The sequence below is a fragment of the Boleophthalmus pectinirostris genome, unplaced genomic scaffold (genome assembly GCF_026225935.1).
Source record: "Boleophthalmus pectinirostris isolate CB_2022bp ecotype Guang Dong unplaced genomic scaffold, ASM2622593v1 HiC_scaffold_6, whole genome shotgun sequence".
Lineage (NCBI taxonomy): Eukaryota > Metazoa > Chordata > Actinopteri > Gobiiformes > Gobiidae > Boleophthalmus > Boleophthalmus pectinirostris.
This window is the reverse complement of record NW_026571447.1, coordinates 9,789,400-9,810,551: the sequence shown is the minus strand read 5'-3', so window position 1 is coordinate 9,810,551 and position 21,152 is coordinate 9,789,400. Positions and strand designations below refer to the sequence as shown.

At 40.0% G+C, this 21,152-nt stretch overlaps 1 protein-coding gene across 1 annotated transcript in view; it reads right to left on the bottom strand.

Annotated features, from left to right (window-relative positions):
- Positions 1-21,152, bottom strand: part of bbs9 (Bardet-Biedl syndrome 9) — a 302,584-nt gene that overhangs the window by 139,337 nt on the left and 142,095 nt on the right. Inside the window, 1 exon segment of the mRNA XM_055164219.1 lies at positions 11,240-11,422. Within this exon segment, the coding sequence (XP_055020194.1) occupies positions 11,240-11,422 (183 nt within the window).

Genomic DNA, 21,152 nt, shown 5'->3' with positions numbered 1-21,152 from the left:
TTTGTATGCTTTATCTTTACAATAGAGCACCCTAATTTTTCCAGTTATTTATTGCAGTTCAAGTCGTGTAAGTCCGAAGAAGAGCTTGAAATGGTACAAAGGTAAGAACTGAACAGCCAGAGGTTGAAAAAAAAAGATAAAAGATGCAAAATACAAGTACAAGCTCTGCTAAAACGAGCTCAAGAAAAAAGAACAAGATGGTAAACTTGAAAACATGGAGTGTCCAGCACAATCTCTAGACTTAAACCCCATCGAGCTGGTTTGGGATGAACTGGACAGAAAAGTAAAAGCCAAGTAACCTACAAGTGCCACACATATATGGGAACTTCTGCAACAGACTTGGGAAGAACTTTCTGAAGAATATTTGATTTATATTGTAAAAAGAATGCCTCGACTGTGCTCAGCTGTTATATCTGCCAAAGGTGAATACATTGATGAATCAAAAGTTTAGAATACGTTCTGGTCAACAGTAAGTAAAAAAAAGTAAGTAAGTAAAAAAATGGAAAAATTATAGTGTACTGCATCAGAAAAGGTAAGAAAATATATAGTTTTTTTTCATTATTTTCATGTGTACTGTATTATTTGTCTGGGACTCTTTTGACTGTTTTAATATTTGTTTTGTAAACTCTTTGAGTGTCCTGTAAAGCTCTTTTTAAATAAAAAGTACTATGTATGTATGTATGCATGTATGTATGTATTTATTTATTTATTTGTGAAACAAAAAAAAACAAAAAAATCAATAAAATTTTAAGACGCTCTACATAACTTTTATGCTGGAAAATCGGCCACATGGTTGTCTCCATAGAGATGTTGATTTGACTAGATTGTTCCACAGTGTGGCATTAAATTGTTCTACATGGAGACAAGCAGGCAAAATCACCAAAGTACAGGATAAGTATTAGTATTAGTAGTAATCATGTCTGCAATTGAATGAATGCAAAATAAAATCATATTAAAGTTTTGCCATGGGACATTACAGGCACAAAGCAGTAACATAGCCATGGAGACAATCAGGTAGCAAAACATCCCAACAGAAAAGCTACATGAGCACTTTTAAAAACAACACAGAATCATAAATATTCAACTAAAATGTTCAATCTAAATCCCTAAATCCTTAACATCTGCATATAGATGTTTCTAATAACCCCTTTCAAAATTGCAGTTCATTCTGTTATAATGTTGTTTCCTCATCACAAACATACCAGGAGTTGTGTTATGTTTTATTCACACATGTTTAACACAGAAATCCTGCATAGAAAACTCTCTGCTCCACCTTATGATGTCATGTGGTAATACAGGAATTGCTGCATTGTGTTTTTAAACTCCACTTATTCACTACAATCATTTTTTGATTATTTCAGCCCTGGAACTAATCAGCTCTACCTAACGAAAACTAAAATGTAGCTATCAACTCAAAAACTAGGTGGAAAAACATTTTGAGCTTTGGAGATGTAGACAAACTAAAATAAACGATTACTCAAACATGTGTGAATGAAACAAAACACAACTCCACATATGTTTTCACTTGCCTAAAGCTCACAGAAGTAAATTTTATGTAATATAGAACCTTTAATTTACAAATATAGCATATTCTAAACTATGGCAAAATCCATGTTGCAGAACAGTTCTGAACCCAGAGGGTGGGGGACCTGCAGTGGGTGAATGACCTCAATTCTCACTTCCTGAGGTTTGATCAATCACCCACTCTTCCCCCACCCATCTGCCAGCTCTCACCTCCCCAGCTGGACAATGGGGAAATCCTGCACCACCTCTTCACACCTCTGCCTCTGCTCTTCAGCCCACCACTACACATGGACTCACCCCTCCTCCCAGCCTGCCACTGTCATTTTCTGCAGCCCAGGTGAGACTGGAGCTCAAGAAAATTAGACCCAGGAAGGCAGCAGGACCAGACGGCATCAGCTCCAGGCTCCTTAAGTCCTGTGCAGACGAACTGTGCGGTGTTATGGAGCATGTCTTCAACATGAGCCTTAAGCTGAGGGTGGTACCGCGACTCTGGAAGACCTCTTGCGTGGTACCAGTGCCTAAGACGCCGCACGCTAAAGACCTCAGCAGCTTCAGGCCGGTGGCTCTAACATCCCATCTGATGAAGACACTGGAGAGACTGGTCCTTGGCCACCTCCACTCCACCGTGAGCTCAGCGATGGACCCGCTGCAGTTTGCGTACCGGCCTGGAATCGGAGTGGAGGACACCGTCATCTACCTGCTGCACCGCTCACTGTCTCACCTGGAGAACCCCGGCAGCACTGTGAGGATTCTTTTCTTTGATTTCTCCAGTGCTTTCAACACCATCCAGCCACTGCTCCTGAGGGACAAGCTGGAGACTGCCAGTGTGGACTGTGACCTGGCAGACTGGATTCTGGACTACCTCACAAACCGGCCCCAGTTTGTGAGATCCAAGAACTGCGTGTCTGACCTCCTGACTGGTAGTGTGGGGGCGCCCCAGGGCACTGTCCTCGCGCCCTTTCTTTTCACCCTCTACACTGCAGACTTCAGACACAACACGGACAGCTGCGTCCTGCAGAAGTTCTCTGATGACTCTGCCATCATTGGCTTCATCAAGGATGATAATGATGTGGAGTACAGAGGACTAATACAGGACTTTGTGGACTGGTGTCAGCAGAACCACCTCATCATCAATGCAGGGAAGACCAAGGAGATGGTGGTGGACTTCCGCAGACGTCACTCTACTACCCTCTCAGTGAACTTCCAGGGAAGGGACATTGAGAGAGTGGACACATATAAGTACCTGGGTGTTCATCTGAACAATAAACTGGACTGGACTCACAACACAGATGCACTGTACAGGAAGGGCCAGAGCAGGCTCTATCTCCTGAGGAGACTCAGGTCTTTTGGAGTGGGGGGGCCACTCCTGAAGACCTTTTATGACTCTGTGGTGGCATCAGCCATCCTGTACGGTGTGGTCTGCTGGAGCAGCAGCATCACAGAGAGGGAGAGGAAGAAGCTGGACAAGGTCATCAAGAAGTCCAGCTCTGTCCTGGGCTGTCGTCTGGACTCAGTGCAGGAGGTGGGGGACAGGAGGGTCCTGACTAAGGTCGTCTCTATGCTGGGCCATGAGTCTGACCCCCTGCAGGACGCTCTGTCTGCTCTGGAGAGCAGCTTCAGTGACAGACTGATTCACCCTCGCTGTGTGAAGGAGAGGTTTCGCAGGTCTTTCCTTCCTGCTGCTGTCAGACTTTACAACAAACACTGTTAACACTGAACATGTACCAGTCAATCATAACCATGTGCAATTATTTTTAAGTCTATTTTAAATTATTTTTAAGCTATTATTTATTATCTGTGTTACCTTTTCCTGCTGTTCTGGAATAGTGCGTTGCAACACTGGAATTTCCCCACTGTGGGACTAATAAAGGCATATCTTACGATCTTACGATAATAAACTTGACTGAGCCCAGTACAGGACCTTGAGGGACCCCAAAAGAAAGACAGACACGTGTTTAGACAGTTATCCATCTGCCCTGCGCATTAGAACAGGGAAAGTCATTTGAAACTGGAGTTATGGGCTCAGTAAGAACATCTCCAGTCTTAAAGGATAAAGAATCCTCGTGTCAGACATTTGACAAAGACAGTTTTCTTTTTTACAGTGCACATTTTATAGTGGATCAACCCTTCAGATCTGAAAGGAGGATGAGTGAAACAGAAGATGGGCATAAAAAGCATGCATGGGAAGAAGCTATGAGCAGACGCAGAGTGGAGAGAGGTGTTCTAGTTGGCTGCACCTAAATGAGATGTTTGGTTAGATACCAGACGAAAATTCCTCTGCCTCTTTTGTTATGGGTCTACGACACTCTACACTTAAGTTAACTATGACGACATTGTTTATTCTTACTTGGAATAATTTTGGAATCATTCTTTGCATTTTCTTCTTGATGTAATAATACTTCATTTATATGATTTAAAGTTAATTTTAAGCAAATCGAGCATTAAAGCATTTTATACCAACAGACAACACAAGCAATTGGTGATTATTGCTGTTATTTTAGAAGCAGAATTGGAACATTCAAACTGCACCTTAAACTGTGAATGAAGGAAAACCAAGTCTGTGAACACTTTTAATCTGGCCTTTTACTGTTCTCTGTTATGTCTCTTTGTAACTGTTTTGTATTTTGCATTATTCTCCGTGTGATCTGCCGAGGAACAACAGATGAAAATGAGCATTTTTGCTTTAATCTGTCATATTTACACTCTAATTACAGATGTTCATTAATATGCACTGTTCCTATCAAATAAACAAATATGCAAATAAATAAGGCAATAAAAACAATCAAATAAACTGCTCCCTGTATTTCTTGCTATGAAGGTGAAAGTTTTTGTGAATAAACACACAAGTTAATGGTTGTCCAGAGTGTACTCCATGACCTCCAACAAGAAACAACTTTATAAAAACACAATATTCAAATAATACATTATCATTTATTATATTTGTTCTTTTTATTTAAAGGTGCATTGTGTAACTTTTCCAGTGAAGGATTTTTTTTTTTTCCATGGAGATGTTATTGCTTTGCTTGAAATGTTCCACAGTAGCATTATCTATCTTGCATTTATTCAACTACAGGTGTTTTTATACTTAAAAACATCTCTCCACAGATCTGACGTGTAAACTTGGCTTGGTGGTGTCACGTTTTTGCCTCCACGGAAATAGATATGTTTATTGCAATACTGTGGAGCATTCTGGACAGAGCAAAAACATCTCCATGACGACGAGAAGATAACTGACCCTCCCTCCCAAAAACACAAATGTATGAATTGTCCAGCTTCAAAACACTAGCTGCCAACAATGGTGTAGTGGGAATGTTTTAAGTGGGAGAACATGAATAGTGACGTCGTCGATGTGATGAATCCCGCCCACCTCTCTCCCATCCATCTCCACCCCAAAAGCCATATAAATAAATACAGATAAATCACTAACTGACGAGCACACCTTGCAGCCTAGTTTCCTGTCCTTAGCGTCGATCCAGAGATAGGCCTCCTTTTTTCTCTTCCACATGGCTCCCCACCACCTCTGTGCTTGCATTAGCTGAAGCTGTGAGAAATTCAGTCTTGTTGGCGCTGGCTGGTTGCTTGCACAAAGTCTCTGGCTTGGGTGTCTGAATTCTGATGGTGTCTTTCCGAAAATAAAAATAAATATTTTTCTGTTGAGTTGCCATTTTAGTGGAGGACTAAATAGGAAGTGAAATCAAAATGCACAACATATGTTAAATTATGTTAAGTTCATTCTATTTTTATTTATGTTTTTTTTGTGGGGGGGGGTTTCTCAGGTTGATGACGATCATGAAGGTGGGTGTTTGTGTGAGCGTCCCCTTATGTTACAGGTCACTATAGAACAGTACTGGAGATGCAGGTTGTTTTCACCATTGCCAATAGCTCCAGTTTGACATTTAAGATGTAGGCAATTTTATATTTGTTATTTTTTTAATATCTCATGTCGAGTGTTGTTGGCAAAGGCTGGTGGTGTCTTTCCGAAAATAAAAACTAGTATTTTTCTGTTGAGTTTCCAATTTATTGGAGGACTCAAACCAAAGCAAAATCGAAATGCACAACACATGGTAAGTTAAGTCTTCGTTCTATTTTATTTTGATTTATATTTTTCTCTTAGGTTGATGATGATCATGAAGGTGGGTGTTTGTAGGTGTTGGTGTGCGCGTCCCCTTGCGTTGCAGGTCACTATGCAACAGTACTGCAGATCATAAGCTTATATTATGTTTAGTTTAGTTTAGTTTATTTATTTAATGAGACAGGGACAGTGCATAATAGACATTAACCTTAACAGGAGCGATGCATTGTACCAGGTTATAGCACTGCTGCTAAATTCCACCTGTCGTCCCTGGGCAGGTTGATGTTATAGTTCATAAAATCAACCATACAAAGAGAATGTGTCCATATGATCAGAGCATCATAACAATTCTGTATGCTCATTCACAACTAGTTCTCTCAGCAACTTAAAATCATCATAATTTATCAAAATCAACATTCAATTCATTCACTACACATTATGGGTTTGGTTTGGTTTGAAAGGAACCACTGTTTCACTGAGCATGAAAAAGTGCCATAGTTTGTACGTGTGATCAGCTTTGTTGGTATGCAGGTTGTTTTCATCTTTGCCAATAGCTCCGGTTTGACATTTAAGTTGTAGCTATTTTATATTTGATATTTTTTTATATCTTACATCAGGAGAAGTGGGTGGACGGCGTACCCCCGCGTACCACGCCCACTACACCCCTGACTACCAACTACTATCACAAAGTGGCACTGGCTTCGCAAACGTTACCAGTGTCTATTTGGAACATGTCATCCCTTTAATAGCAGGCTGTTCTTCTCCAGTGGAAACAACCCATCTCTTAATGCACCACAAATCTTCCTAAATCCTGGCTTAACACTGAAATTCCACAAGGTGTTAGTACACTTGTATTACATGCTAGTCCCTGTTTATCCTACCTCCACTTCATCACCAAGCTATAAAACTAATGGCTCAGCTCTATTTCTGACAGCAGGTTGCTAGAAACTTTAGCGCTGCCTGAATATAGCCCATTAGCCCATCCGTAAATACCACGAACATGACCCCAGTTAGTGCTAATTCACGTTACGCTATTAATCGAATTCGAAAGAACAACCAAGCTTATTCGTGCGTGTACAGAAGTGTCCCCTACGGTCTCGTAAATGACCCCGCGGGCTATTTGGGCAGCATACGGTCATACGGAGCCGCAAATAGAATGCGGTGATGAGAAAGAGAAAGAGGTTGGGGTCCGGAGGGAGGGGGCTTTGGAAAATACACACGCAGGTAGACATGGAGGGTCTCGGTGGGGTGAGAAGTCAGCGGTGGGGTTTTTTTTACGCGGGCAAATGGATGGGCTCTGTCAACACCGGTGTTTATCCAGAGCTCATAGTGGTACAGTATATGAGTCAGAGGCTGCTTCCAGGGCTGTATGTCATCTGCCCCTTAAAGCCCGATGACCTTGGCCCGATGGGGGACATGGGAACGGGGCCAGAGCGCGGGGCAATGTCAGGGGTACAAAGGAAATGTATTTATGTAACGCTTTCACAAAGTTTACAGAGATGGGGAAGTCGTGTTTTAGAGGTAGGGATTTCTGCGGAAGGCCCTAAAATCATGTTTGGTCAGAAATGAATTCATGTGTTTGAGACCTCCTTTATCATATGACTAAATATTGTGAAAAATATTGAGCTGAAAATTGACCTTTAACCCTTTTTTGGCAGTGCCTGTACTCTGCATTTGTATCATGAGCCAAAAATAAGGAGTCGTGCAAAGGCAAAAAGCAGTAAGTGTATGTTTTGTTTGAGAACTAGTTAATAAATGTTTTTTATTTTAAAATCCATCCTCTCACCTCCTTCTTTTTGTTGCGGCCTTGGCACAGGGTCTTAACACATCAAATAAATATACCTTTGTATTCAATTATGCTTCAGTTATCTTTAATGTGAAAGTATTTTGTGTATTTATTCATACTGTACACACTATACTGCAAAGTCACTTGTCTGTCAAACTGTTTAACTATGTAAGTGTTGTCGCGTGACCCTGATCAGCACTAAATAGGAAATCCAAAGCTCTTCTATATCATTTCAGACAAACCCCATGAAGACTAGAGCTTGGTGACGTGTTCTTATAATGAATGGAAGTGAAAATGGTGAAAATCAAGCAAATAATGATCATGTCAGTTACTGCCTTTTGCCTTTGCACAACTCCTTATTTTTGGCTCATGATACAAAGACAGAGGGTCAAAGGTCAATTTTGAGCTCAGTATTTTTTGCATACAAATATTTATTCATTATAGAGACTAGTTGGGAGCCCTCCCTATTATATTTTTGTCTGGACCAAACAGAAACTTTGAAGTAATTTTTCTCAGTTTCACACTCTGGTGAGTTAAGGCCTTGCTGTTGTAGGGCAGAGTCAGAGATGGAGTTGCCTGGTAAGTTCATAAACAGGGCTGGGTATCATTAAGAAGTTGCCGATACAATACATACCTCGATACCAAAGCCACAATACGATACATAACTCAATACACTGAGCTTACATTTCAGCACAATATATTTCAAATAGATATGATACAGTTCAATATTAAATAAAGGCTGAGTCATGGCTGTGATACTAAAAGTTTTTGTTAAACCACTTGTGCAAAGTTCATATGAAAAACGCCCATTTTAATAATCGAAACTGTGAATATATATCTAATATCTAAACAAGCAGCAAAACTGTAGTGCTGTAACAAAATAATTTAGTAAAATATTGGAAAAAAAAAATACTCTCAGCCTATAATATCCATCCTGTATCATCACATTAAACGATACGATATATTGCTATTTCGATATTTTTGCACACTCCTATTCATAAGGATGTCTCTTTGTTTTTTTTTAAAACAGAGGGATATCAGTTTATATGATTTAAAGGTGCATTGTGTAACTTTTCTAGCGAGGGCCTGTCAAATGCTTTCCTCTGTGATGACGTTATTGCTTTGTCTGGAATGTTTCAAAGTAAAGTATGGAATTAAACCTTTCTATCTTCATGGAGACCAAAGCAGGCCAAGTTACAGGTCAGATCTGTGGAGAGGCAACCCCGCTCACAGTCAGAATGCCTGTTTTTCACGGTATTTTTTTGAGCTATAGATCCACCTGTTTTTCAAATACAAAATTAAAATTCCATGGTCTTATGACTGTTGGAAAATTATTCTAAACCCGTTCATCCCCCTCATTCAGAAGGGAAGTTTGCAAGGGGCTCGTAAAGTCATAAAGTCATACTGTGAAATCCAGGCAGAGCGACGGCATGTCCATAGGAACAAGCAGGTGACCTTGAACTAAAAAGTTACACAGTGCACCTTTGAAGTTTTGTTTCATTTTGACTAAAGACAATCCTTTTCTCACCTATTTCACACGAATACGGCATTGAAGTATTTTATATCAACAGACAACACAAGCATCTGCAATCATTACAAAATTTTGCAAAGACAAGTGGATCTGGAGCTGTATCCTGTCTCCCTGAATTTAGAGGATGTGATTGACAGGTGGTTGAACCAATCAGAGAGATGCATACTCTGTTAGTGTCAAAACAAACGTGGCTGCTTACATGTAAAAAAAGGAGAAAAAACTACATAAAGGACAAAGAAACAGTGTGGATTTTTAAAGAATCAGCGATTGAAGCACCTTACTACTACTTATTTCAGGTAAAAGAAGTTAAATATTTTGTTCTGAATGATGTCTTCTGCATCTGAGAGACACTTGATACAAATGAGCAGCTGTAGTTGTAGTTAGTTTGTCTAAAATTTGGACAGAGGTTTATCACGCTCAGTCCCTTAGCCTTCTGGTTTCTAACAGGATGTAGAAGGGACTGGCTGGTCAGGCAAGTGCAATCAGGTTTGTTTATTTCTGTGATGCATGTGAAACAAAAGAGCTCACCGGTCCACCAATATTTTACAAGAAAATCAAATTTCTGTCACATCAGATTAACAGATCTGTGATGTTTTTAACTTTTCTGGTGGAGGGCCTGTTAAAGGTTTTTCTTCATGACGTTATTGCTTTGTCTGGAATGTTTCAAAGAATGGCATTAAATCTTTTTATCTTCATGGAGACCAAACAAGACCAAGTTACAGGCCAAATCTGTGGAGAGGCAACCCCGCTCACAGTCAGAATGGCTGTTTTTCTAAGTATTTTTGAGCTACAAAACCACCTGTAACTGAATAAATGTAAGGTAGAGATGTTAATGTTATACTGTGGAACATTTCTGGGAGGTGACAGACCCCCAACTGAAGCAAGTGATCCCCAACTGAAAAGCTACATAGTGCACCTTTAAAGGCGGAAAGCACAGCAAAAATCCGCACACAACATTAAACTATACACTTTAAAGATATTTGACATTTTTTGTGAATGACATGTTATTTTTCAACAGGCACACACCATCGGAAAAGGTTTGGCCATATTTCTCTTGGGCTTGGTTGAAGACACAAACTGTTGGAGAACTTTATTGCTACAATTATAAACAAGTTGTTCGCGGAGCTGACAGATGGCTGTGGGGTCTCGTCCGCTGGGACCAGACCACTTCATGTATTTAGGTAGTTTCAGGAGTGTGTGTGTTTAACCAGTGCTCTGTTTACTGAGCAGCTGCAGATGGATAGACACATGCTGGACACTGGCCATATTATTAGACACACCTGTTCTAATGCAAAGATCTAACAAAGAAATAGTAGCAACTGGGTTGTCAAAAGTATCGAAAATCAGATACTAAACGATACAAAGGGATGGGGTGGGGGGTTGCTCTTGATTTTAATTATTGTATTGTAATTTTTCTGTTGCATGTGAAGCACTTTGTGCTACATTTTAAGTGTATGAAAAGTGCTATACAAATAAAGTTTGATTGACTGACTGATTGATTAAAACCAGTATAGAAAAAGTTACTAATTTGAGCAAGTATCGATACATAAAAGTCAAGTTCACAGGACAGAAATAGAATGAATAAAAGGTTTTTAATAAATCCAATAAGTTGTAGAAAACAAAACAGATGAATATCTGAAGAATCAAAAGAATGCAGCTCTGTTAGAGGTTTAGATAGATTGATACTTAATTGATTCCAAAGGAAAGTCATTCATTATTCTGGAGAAAATAAATGTTTCAATAGAAACACAAAAGTTCACTTTTATGTGGATAAATGAATGAGAGCTGGTGTGTGTAGTGTGTGTGTGTATTTTATTTTATTTTTGTATCAAGCTGAAGGTGCATTTTAATTGATTGGGAAGTCCAAAACGATATTTTTTATTCAGTGAGATTATACTGTAAGTCTGGTCACCACACTTCATCACACCTCGAGCCAGATTCAAACAGAACCACTGTGATTTGTTTTGTTTTTTTCAGTCATGCATGTGAAACGAAAGAGCTCACTGGTCATCTATCAATTTCACCTTTTTAGTGCTGTGCTCAATTGACAGTGTTTTGCAGTTCCTTGTGACATTTTTTTTTCCTGTCTTTTTCCCTCATAAGCAGACATATTTTGATGTGGACAGACCATGTGTGCCCCTGATTGGCTTATCCATCTGTCAATCACGCCCATCTGAACACTGGGAGGTCCACCAGTGACCAAACTCACATCTTTGTAAAGTACTGGAGAGTGTGTATTCCGATTCCAGGCAAACATTTTGAGTGTGCGTATGTGCACACATGCGCGCGCGTGTGTGTGTGTGTGTGTGTGTGTGTGTGTGTGTACCAGTTGTGGTGTGTCCTGTAGCAGAGGCAGTAGTGTGGCCTCGAGCAGGGCAGTCTGGTCTGGAGGGAGGCCCTGCCACAGAGACAGGAGCAGGACCAGCAGGTGAGAGCCACTCCTGAGCCGAGCGAAGGCCTGATCCAGCTCAGCCTGGGTCTCCTCTGCAGCCTCAGCCAACGAAATCATCTACAGGGGGCGCACAAGAGGACAGGGAGTTAACTTAAATCCACTGTGGAGATTTTTACTCAAAAACATGAAATACAGAACTAGTTCATTTGCTGTGGTCCAAAGTTATTCACACTTATCTTACTTACTCACACAATACGATTTTAAACATCCTAATTATTCACCTCAGTTAGTTTGTAAGCATGTTTCACAGTTCTCAAAGACCAGTGCAGAGTACCTCAATGGCTGTTAATACAATATACTGTATCTGTTTCTGACCTTTAAAGTGCATGTGCATTTAATGTGCAATGTATTTCAGTTTTTGCTTAAAAAAAAAAAAAAGGAAAAATTGGTGGTTTCTTTTCCTTTTTGATTAGAAATGATGGCATCTCACTTGATAACTCCATAGCTGTTTCACTGTACACTGGGCCAGATATTGTCTAATTTAAACAATATTAAGGTTTGAAAAATATGTTTATAGGTCATAAATTTGCCTGACTTTTATGACATCACACTACTTTTGTAGAACTCAGCACAACTCAGATTTTCAACTTCAATTTCTGACTTCCATCACAAACTGCCAATTGACTGGTGCAAAACTATGACAAAGATTTACAGCACAATTATTATCACACCAAATGAAGTGACAATTAGAAAAACAAAAACCTGTGAATGTGAAGAGTTATATTGTACTGGCATTGAAAAGGTAGTTACATTCTAACTATTTGTTTGAGAAACTTACAGAAATCTTACATTCTTGCTGGTAAGTGAAAGTTACGTATTGCATCTCAAAATGTCAGATCAGAGGTTTACGATCACACATCAGTACAGAAGCATGGGTAGACATTTCAGTGCCGTAAAAGGTACCATAATTAAGTTATCTAAAAGGTCCAATCTTTTGCATTACAAAGCCCTGTGAATAATGTGACATATCAGGAAAACTGTTTATTGTAGCACCCAACTGAAAATGCGAGCCCTATTAGAACTCTTTAATTAGTTTATTTCATTCATCATTTTATTCTCTTGATAAATGACAAGTGAGAAAGTCCAAAGCTTAAAGGTGTAACTTTTCTGGTTGGAGGGCCTGTCAAATGCTTTTTTCCATTGCTTTGTTTGGAATATTTCACAGTATGGCATTAAAACTTTCTATCTCTCTATCGTGGAGACCAAACCAGACCAAGTTACAGGTCAGATCAGAGTCAGAATGTTTGTTTTTCTAGGTATTTTTAAGCGATAAATCCACCTTTAATTCAATAAATGTAAGGTGACGCTGTTTAATGTCATACTGTGGAATATTCCAGACAGAACAATGACATATCCATAGAAACAAGGAGGTGACGGATCTCTAACGAAAATGTTACAAATATTGCACCTTTAAGCTGTTGGGTTACACTACACTTCAAACATGTGTAACATTTCTGACAAGTTTAGACATCCATGATCATTTGCTAAATTTTAAATCAATATAATAAAGTAGACTAACATTTTAAACACGCTTTTGGCTGAATGCGTCCAGTGTATTTCTGATTACACGCTTTTCCAGCTCAGAGACTGCAGCTCCGTGGATTGGCGCAAACACAAACTGAAAGAGGGCTTTGAGATGACATCGCGAGGTTTGGTTAAGAGAGGATAAATGAACGAACGCATGGACGAGGTGCGGTCTAGGGTGGACGACCTTTGACCTCGGGGCCAGGGGTCAATCCCACCGTCCCTCCGTCATTACGAGCCGAGAGTGAAGATGAGTGGGCCCGCCGCGAACGAGCGATGACAGAAGAAGACAGATGCAAGCGAGGACGACAAGAAAGGACAAGTTGGGAGTCGGGAGAGGTTGGGAAACAGTAGCCGGCAGAAGAGGAGGAGGAGGAAGAGGAGGAGAGGGAGCAGGAGGTGAAAGCAGATCTGAGGCTAATGGAGCTGTGTGCGCGCTCGCAAGTGAGTGATCGCGCCAACCACTCACTTGTTTGACAAATGGACAGATTGAGGCTATATGATACTGCTAAAACAAAGAAGGAAGGTTCGAAAAAGTAAAGTGCGCCTATGCCAGTCGTGGAACGTGACAAAGTAAAAGTAGTAAAGTAAAGTAAAAATGTGAGACATCTTTACTTTATTTTTCTGACAGAGGGACCGTCAAATGTTTTCTCCATGGAGATGTTATTGCTTTGCCTGGAATGCTCCCCAGTATGGTATTAAACCTTTCTATCTCCATGGAAACCAAACCAGACCAAGTTACTTTTCACATCTGTGGAGAGGCAACCCCGCTTACAGTCAAAATTCCTGTTTAGTTCCATTGGTAATATTAAAGATGCACTGCTCAATTTTTAAACTCTCCATGGAGACACGCAGATGATTCTACCAGGCAAAATTACAGGTTAGATCTGTGGAGAGGCAACTCCTCTCACAGTAAGAACGCTGTGACCCCGAGGTAGTTCTCATTACTGAGGGACGTCCAGTAATCTCCAGTTAGCGCGACTGTGCTTGTCTGCCCAGCGACGTCATCACATGGAGCTGCCGAGAAAATAAGTCCAGCGGCAGAAATATCTGTTAAATAGTGAGACAGATATGAGTCCTGCTGTGATACGTTTATGAATATAACAACAGCTCGGAGCAGTGAGAACAACCGGAAGAGAGAGCGTTTAAATCTTCTGTCACTGTCCACAGTCCTTGTTGAAGGTAAGCGCGGATTTGCTGTACATTTCAGAGCGTATTTTCTTCATATGTACAAATTGTTTTGCTTCCTGTTTACAGCTGGATCCTGTAGTTTTTCTAATGTAACCAGCATAGACCATATATATGAGGGGACATAGCTAACACGTTAGTCTCCGCGTGCCGAATAGGAAGTTCGCCAGGAGGCTCTTCCGGCTCCTTCTGACCCTGGCTCCAATTGACTTACTTTGTCTTGTTGCCCCTCTGTCTGTAACTGCTGCTGTGAGCCTCGTCATTTTGGTCTCAAAATGTTTATATTAACCCGCTCTACATGACCCTGAACTTCTTTTTTCGCTTTTTTGCCCATCAAAAATATCCTACTCATAACATAGAACCTGGCTCCAGATTCGCTCCTGTAACCGTTAGCATCACGAGCCTCATTTGAGCGGCGCGGAACACTATGGCTGACTTTATACAGTCTATGGTTACTAGCAGTGACCACAGCTTATGAAAAAACTAGTTAACTAGGTCACAAAGAGCATTAATCTCGCAATAAACTCGATGCGTTAACTCAATAATAACAAGATATTTTTCGATGTTTGTTTTTCAATGTATTTTTGATTATACACACACCTGTAACTGTATAATGAAAAGATACATGAGTCTAATGTCATACTGTGAAACATTCCAGGCAGAGCAATGACACAAGCAGGTGGCAGACCCCCCCAACCAAAAAACTTACACATTGAATCTTTTAAGTAACAAAACTGAGTACTTCTTTCATCACTGGTCTATGCAAGAGGAAGAGTGAAAGGTAATTGCCAAAGTTAGACATTTTGATTTGTGAAACGCTGGACTGCCACATTATGTAGGCACGGCAGAGGAAGAAGAAGTGAACTGTGAGTGAGAAAAAAAAAAAAAAAAAAAAAAGGCGTCTGATCCGGGCTCAAATCCAGAACACACACTTTGACTTTTGGATTTGAAATAAAAACAGAAAATGTCCAAGCTTTCATTCAGTTCTGGGTTCATCTGTGGGTGCAATGTCACTCACACGTCGTAAGCCAAACTTGTTCGAGACTGTAATTTGATGTTTTAAATGTTGGCAAATGCTAAGCCGAGTAATATTAGTAGATTTCCCATAATAGTGATTTTAGACTATTAACACCTTACACCTCAAGTACTCAAGTGAAAATATTTTGCTTGGAGAGTCATTGAAGCTGAGCCAAAAATGACACATTCAAAAGCTATACAAGAATACAGTATATATCTATCTTACATTAGTTCAAATAAGGAGCTTTAATATCTTGAAATACATGCATTCTTATTTTTACTTAAAGGTGCATTGTGTAGCTTTCAAGTTACAGGTCAGATCTGTGGAGAGGAAACCCCGCTTACAGTCCGAATGCCTGTTTTTCTATGCATTTTTGAGTTGTAAACCCATCAGTAATGGAATAAATAATTGTGATTTTTGATTAATACAATTTGGCCTAATGAAACTCAAGTTTAATGAGTATATGAGTATATATTCCAGAAATATCAATAACATCTCCATGGACACTAACAAGTCATTGTCCAAAACCAGAAAACCAGAAAAAAAAAAAAAAGAAAGAAAGAAAGTTACATACTTTGACCTTTAACTAGTCATGGGTTTCAGCTTCCAGTTATATGCAACATTTTGAGAACTTTTTCCCATTCAAAAAAACATGTCATATTTTGTTTTTAATTGTTAATCGTTATGGCAACAGTCTTGATATTTTCATCATTCTGGCCCCAAGAATAAGGTCTAATGCTGCATTCTATTGAAGGTCAGTAGTCAATAAATCCAAGTCAGTTCCCCTGACATCTGTTGTAAAAGTGTTCCATTGCAACAGTTAGGGAAAATATGGATGCCCAAGAAAGTTTAATGTAATGTCAGGTATTGCTAACTCCTGCTAATAACTAACATTAGCTGTCGGTGACTCAGTTATGGCAGATTGACTATTACATGTTCAGGGAAAAAAACAACAACTTCTGTCTACTGTCAAATGATGTGAAAAAAAAAAAATCTAAATGTCACTACAAAGTTTGAAGAAGAAACTTTCTCTACACATACACAACTTAACATATCAAAATGATGAAAAGACAGTTCTCCCCGTTTACTGTATGTGCCGACATTTTTACTGTTGCATAAATCCAACCGACTCGGTCTGTACCAAACTAGCCAGAGTTTGTGTTTCGGAACCCCGATTTGATTTGCCGTTCCATTTCCACTTTCTCCAGGTGAAGGTCAGTTTTCCCCGAGTCTTTGCACAAAAGAATGCAGCATAAACTGAGACGAAACTTGATATAAATGTTTTACTCAGAAGGCCATCTTGTCACTGTCTTACCAAAACACACAACAGTTCTTCCTGTATATTTGTACTCTGTTTTTAAACTCAAGCAATAATCAGAAAAACAAAGTCATATACATTTTAAACCACTGCACCACTGCTGACTTTGTTATGACCAATGTTCCAAGGTCCTATATTACACAAAATTGACTCTGGTGATCTTTAAACCATGTTAGAATGTTGTTACATCTTCAAAAACATTTATATGCACATGTTTGAATAACCCTTTATTATTAGTCTGTCTGCATCTCCAAAGCTACTCTGTTCCACCTTGTGATGTCATGTAGTAGCAGTGTTGGGAAGGTAACTTTTAAAATGAATTCCCCTACAGATTACATACACCAAAATGTAGTTTGTAACGTAAACCATTAAATTACTTAAATTGAGTAATGTAATCTGAATACTTTGGATTACTTGGTTTGCTGTAAAGTAGCATAGACTCGGACATCTTCACATAAAATGTTTTGTCTGCTAAAAGAAAATAAAAAGCACAGTCTTTACTTAACCAAATAAAAAATATTATTGATAGAAGAGGAGAGGAGGACTCGGTCTGCACAGCATGGTTTAGTCCTGTTAAATCCTATTTGAGACATAGTTTAAACCTGGTTTTAGTCCTGGTTTAGTCCTGGTTTAGTTTTGGTTTAGTCCTGGTTTAGATGTGGTTTAGTCTTGGTTTAGTCCTGGTTTAGATGTGGTTTAGTCTTGGTTTAGTCCTGGTTTAGATCTGGTTTAGACCTGGTTTTAGACCTGGTTTGGACCTGGTTTAGACCTGGTTTTAGTCCTGGTTTTAGTCCTGGTTTAGTCCTAGTTTAGATGTGGTTTAGTCTTGATTTAGTCCTGGTTTAGATCTGGTTTAGACCTGGTTTTAGACCTGGTTTGGACCTGGTTTTAGTCCTGGTTTTAGTCCTGGTTTAGTCTTGGTTTAGTCCTGGTTTAGTCCTGGTTTAGTCCTAGTTTAGACCTAGTTTAGACCTGGTTTTAGACCTGATTTAGTGTTTGGCAATGAGTGGAATTACCAAAAAAAAAAGGGATATAGCCCAAAATGTGAAAACAGGAAAATACCTCTGTGTAATCCATTTATTTCAACCAAGTAACTGTAATCCAATTACCACTCACTTAAACAGTAACTGTAACCAAATACAGTTACTCATAATTTGTACTCTGATTACGTAACTCTGGTACATGTAATCTGTTACTCCCAACACTGTGTAGTAGTAGTTTGCAAGTGAACAACTACCTTTTACCTTTAGTTCAGTAGAAATTCATGCTTTCAGTTCAAGAGAAGAACTGTGCCTAAATTTGCAGGGTTTTAAATATGAATAAAGCAAAATACATCTTCAAGTTTTTAAGATGAGGAAACAACATTATAACATCAGATCAGATCAGAAAATTCCATAATCTGGACCCTTTAACCAATCTCTTCTATACCACACTACCTACAGGAGTGTTCAGACCCAAGCCAGGCAGTTCAGAGTTTATACAAATCAATGACTTTGAACTTTCATGTAATACAATTCTTATTCCTCTTCTTTGTATTCTGTGTAGAGTTACCTTCAAACCCTGCCTTTCTGTTGACCTCACTGCACTCCTTCTTAAAGCTGAACGCTGCTTTTGTTAGCTCCGACCCTGCTGCGCGGAAAGAATAAAACCCAGACATTATTCCCCAAGAGTCAAAAGGTCATGACCTCTTGTACCTTTCCCCGCAGGTTGTTTGAGGTTAGCTCCAGTTCAGCTACCGTTCCCCACCAATCACCTGCCATCTTGATTCTTTTATTTTGAATTTTCATCTACCTGCTTCACATGGGTTTATGACTTCCTATACCTTTAACCCCCCTTGTAGAAGTGCATGAGCAGCGATTAGCTTTGGTTCACATATGTTGAGGTAGCGCTGGTGTTCTGACTAAATGTGGCTTTGTGTTTCTCAGCTGGCATCAATCAAAGGGTGCGTGGAGCTGAGGCACTGCCAACAATGGAGCCCTTGACTGGACCGGACCCTTTTATCAATACGCACACTCACTCGCAGAAGGCTGGGGATGGTGTGTGTGGAACACGATTTAAAGTTCAGATATGAGTAAAAATAGGTTAAGGTTATAAAGTTTAGGTTAAAGGTGTATTGTGTAACTTTTCCTGAAAGGGTCCGCAACCTTTCTCCATGCAGATGTTAATGCTTTGGTTGAAATTGTCCACAGTATGGTATAAAACAAATATGTCTTGCATTTATTCAACTACAGGTGTTATATTTATTGCTCAAAAATATCTAAAAAAAAACATGAATTCCTACTGTGAGTGGGGTCGTCTCTCTACAAATCTAACCTGGAATTTGGCTAGTAAACCTTCATGGAGTTAATTACTTTTTTAAACTTAAGTTTATGGCAGTACTGTGGGACATTCTAGGCACATCTCCACGGGGGACAAGTAGGTAACGGACCCTCCACCGAGTAAGTTACACAGTGCACCTTTAAGGTAAGGCACATAGTAGTGTTGTAGTACTTGAGACAGTTCTCGAGACAGTTTCTTTACAGTCTTCATCTAGTCTTGGCCATGTTTGGACTCGTTCTAATCTTAGAATCGACCACATTAGGACTCGTTCTTGTCTCGGACTCGACCGCGTTTGGACTCAGTCATGTCTCGGACTTGACTGCATTTGGACTCTGTCTTGTCTCACGCTCGACTACAGTTTGGACCCATTCTTGTCTCAGATTCGACCGGGTTTGGACTCATTCTTGCCTCGGACTCGACCGCGTTTGGACTCGTTCTTGTCTCGAACTAGACCACATTTGGCCTCGTTATTGTCTCGGTCTTGAAGGCGCTTGACTCGGTCTTGTCTTGGTCTTGAGGTCTGACACTTGACGCGTGATAAAATGGATTAGATAGAGTGTAGAGTTTGGACTCAGTCATGTCTCGGACTTGACTGCATTTGGACTCGGTCTTGTCTCATGCTCGAATACATTTGGACTCATTCTTGCCTCAGACTCGACCGAGTTTGGACTCGTTGTGGTCTCAGACTCAAATGCGTTTGGACACATTCTTGTCTCGGACTCGACTGCGTTTGGACTCGTTATTGTCTCGGACTCGACCACATTTGGATTCGGTCTTGTCTCATGCTCGAATACATTTGGACTCATTCTTGCCTCAGACTCGACAGCATTTGGACTTGTTCTGGTCTCGGACTCGACTGCGTTTGGACTCATTCTTGTCTCGGACTCGACTGCGTTTGGACTCGTTATTGTCTCGGACTCGACCACATTTGGCCTCGTTATTGTCTCGGTCTTGAAGGCGCTTGGACTCGGTCTTGTCTTGGTCTTGAGGTCTGACACTTGACGCGTGATAAAATGGATTAGATAGATTTATAAAAGCATTGATATATATGTCCCAAAATAACTCTAAAATACAAATAAATGTCAGAAATTACAAAGGTGGTCTCGATTTGGTCTTGATGGATTGTGGTCTTGGTCTTGTCTCGGTCTCGACCCTCTGAGGTCTTGGTCTTATTCAGGTCTTGACTACAACACTAGCACATAGTAAGTATAGTGATTCTTAGTTACCTGACTGGCCAGTCCCTTCTACATTCTGTTCAAATTGAGAAATGTCTCGAATCGGACCTTAGAGCGTGAAAAACCTCCATCTTAATTTAGGATAGTCCAACCACAGCCGCTCATTTGTGTCACAGGTCTCTCAAATGCAGAAATCTCCTGAAAATTCTCATATAATTCAGAACAAAATATATAACTTCTTTTACGTGAGATAAATAAGAGTTTAATGCTTGGCTTGTAGATTCTACAGTAATCCACGCTGTTTCTGTGTCCTGTGCAAAAAAATGTTTTACGTGTGAACCACCATGTTTGGTTAATCTTGGTTAATCTGTCTGTCAATCACGTCCTCAGGAAACAGCTCCAGATCCACTCATCTTTGTAAAGTTTTATCAAAGCGTGTGGTTCTATCTTGACAAGTCACCATATTAAAGACTGACCAAAGACCTAACAACCTCATTTACTGTGAACCTTTATCTCCAGACTGCCTCCTGAGGAAAAGCTCGTGTTTTTTTGCCAAACCCTCTGCTGTCACTTTCCACAGACAGACAGCCCCACACTCCATGCCTATATATGTGGCTTAGAGAATCCCATGTTCTAGCTGCTCAGTGGACCTGGGGCAAGAGGAAATGTCTAATCTAACAGCTCACAGGGGCACACACATGTACATATGAGGGCACTGCCAAGTCTTCCATTGTGCCAAACAGTGCCAGTAAAGTGCTAGTGAAGTATTTATCCACATATGCGTGTTAGCTTAGCCCCACAACCACTCATCTGACAGGGCACTTATGTTTTTTGGCTCATAATATTAGTAAAGGTATTTTGGGGAGAGCCAGTTCGAAGTGCTGTCAGCTAATGCAAACAGAAATGTGAAGATGGCCGTGGTTTATAAAGTGGTTTTCCCTATTTGGTGTGGGTGAGAAAAAAATTAGCTGTTGAGAAGGACAGATTGAATTACTGAAATGTGCATGAATGAAGCAAAAGCAACACTGGGTTTGTTTTGATGACTGCACTGTAAAGAATAATGTTACTTTAAAGGTGCATTGTGTAACTTTTCTGGTGGAGGGTCCGTCAAATGCTTTTCTCCATGTTGATGTTATTGCTTTGTATGGAATGCTTCACAATATGGTATTAAACATTTCTATCTTTCTATCTTCACAGAGGCCAAGTTACAGGTCAGATCTGTGGTGAGGCGACCCCGCTCACAGT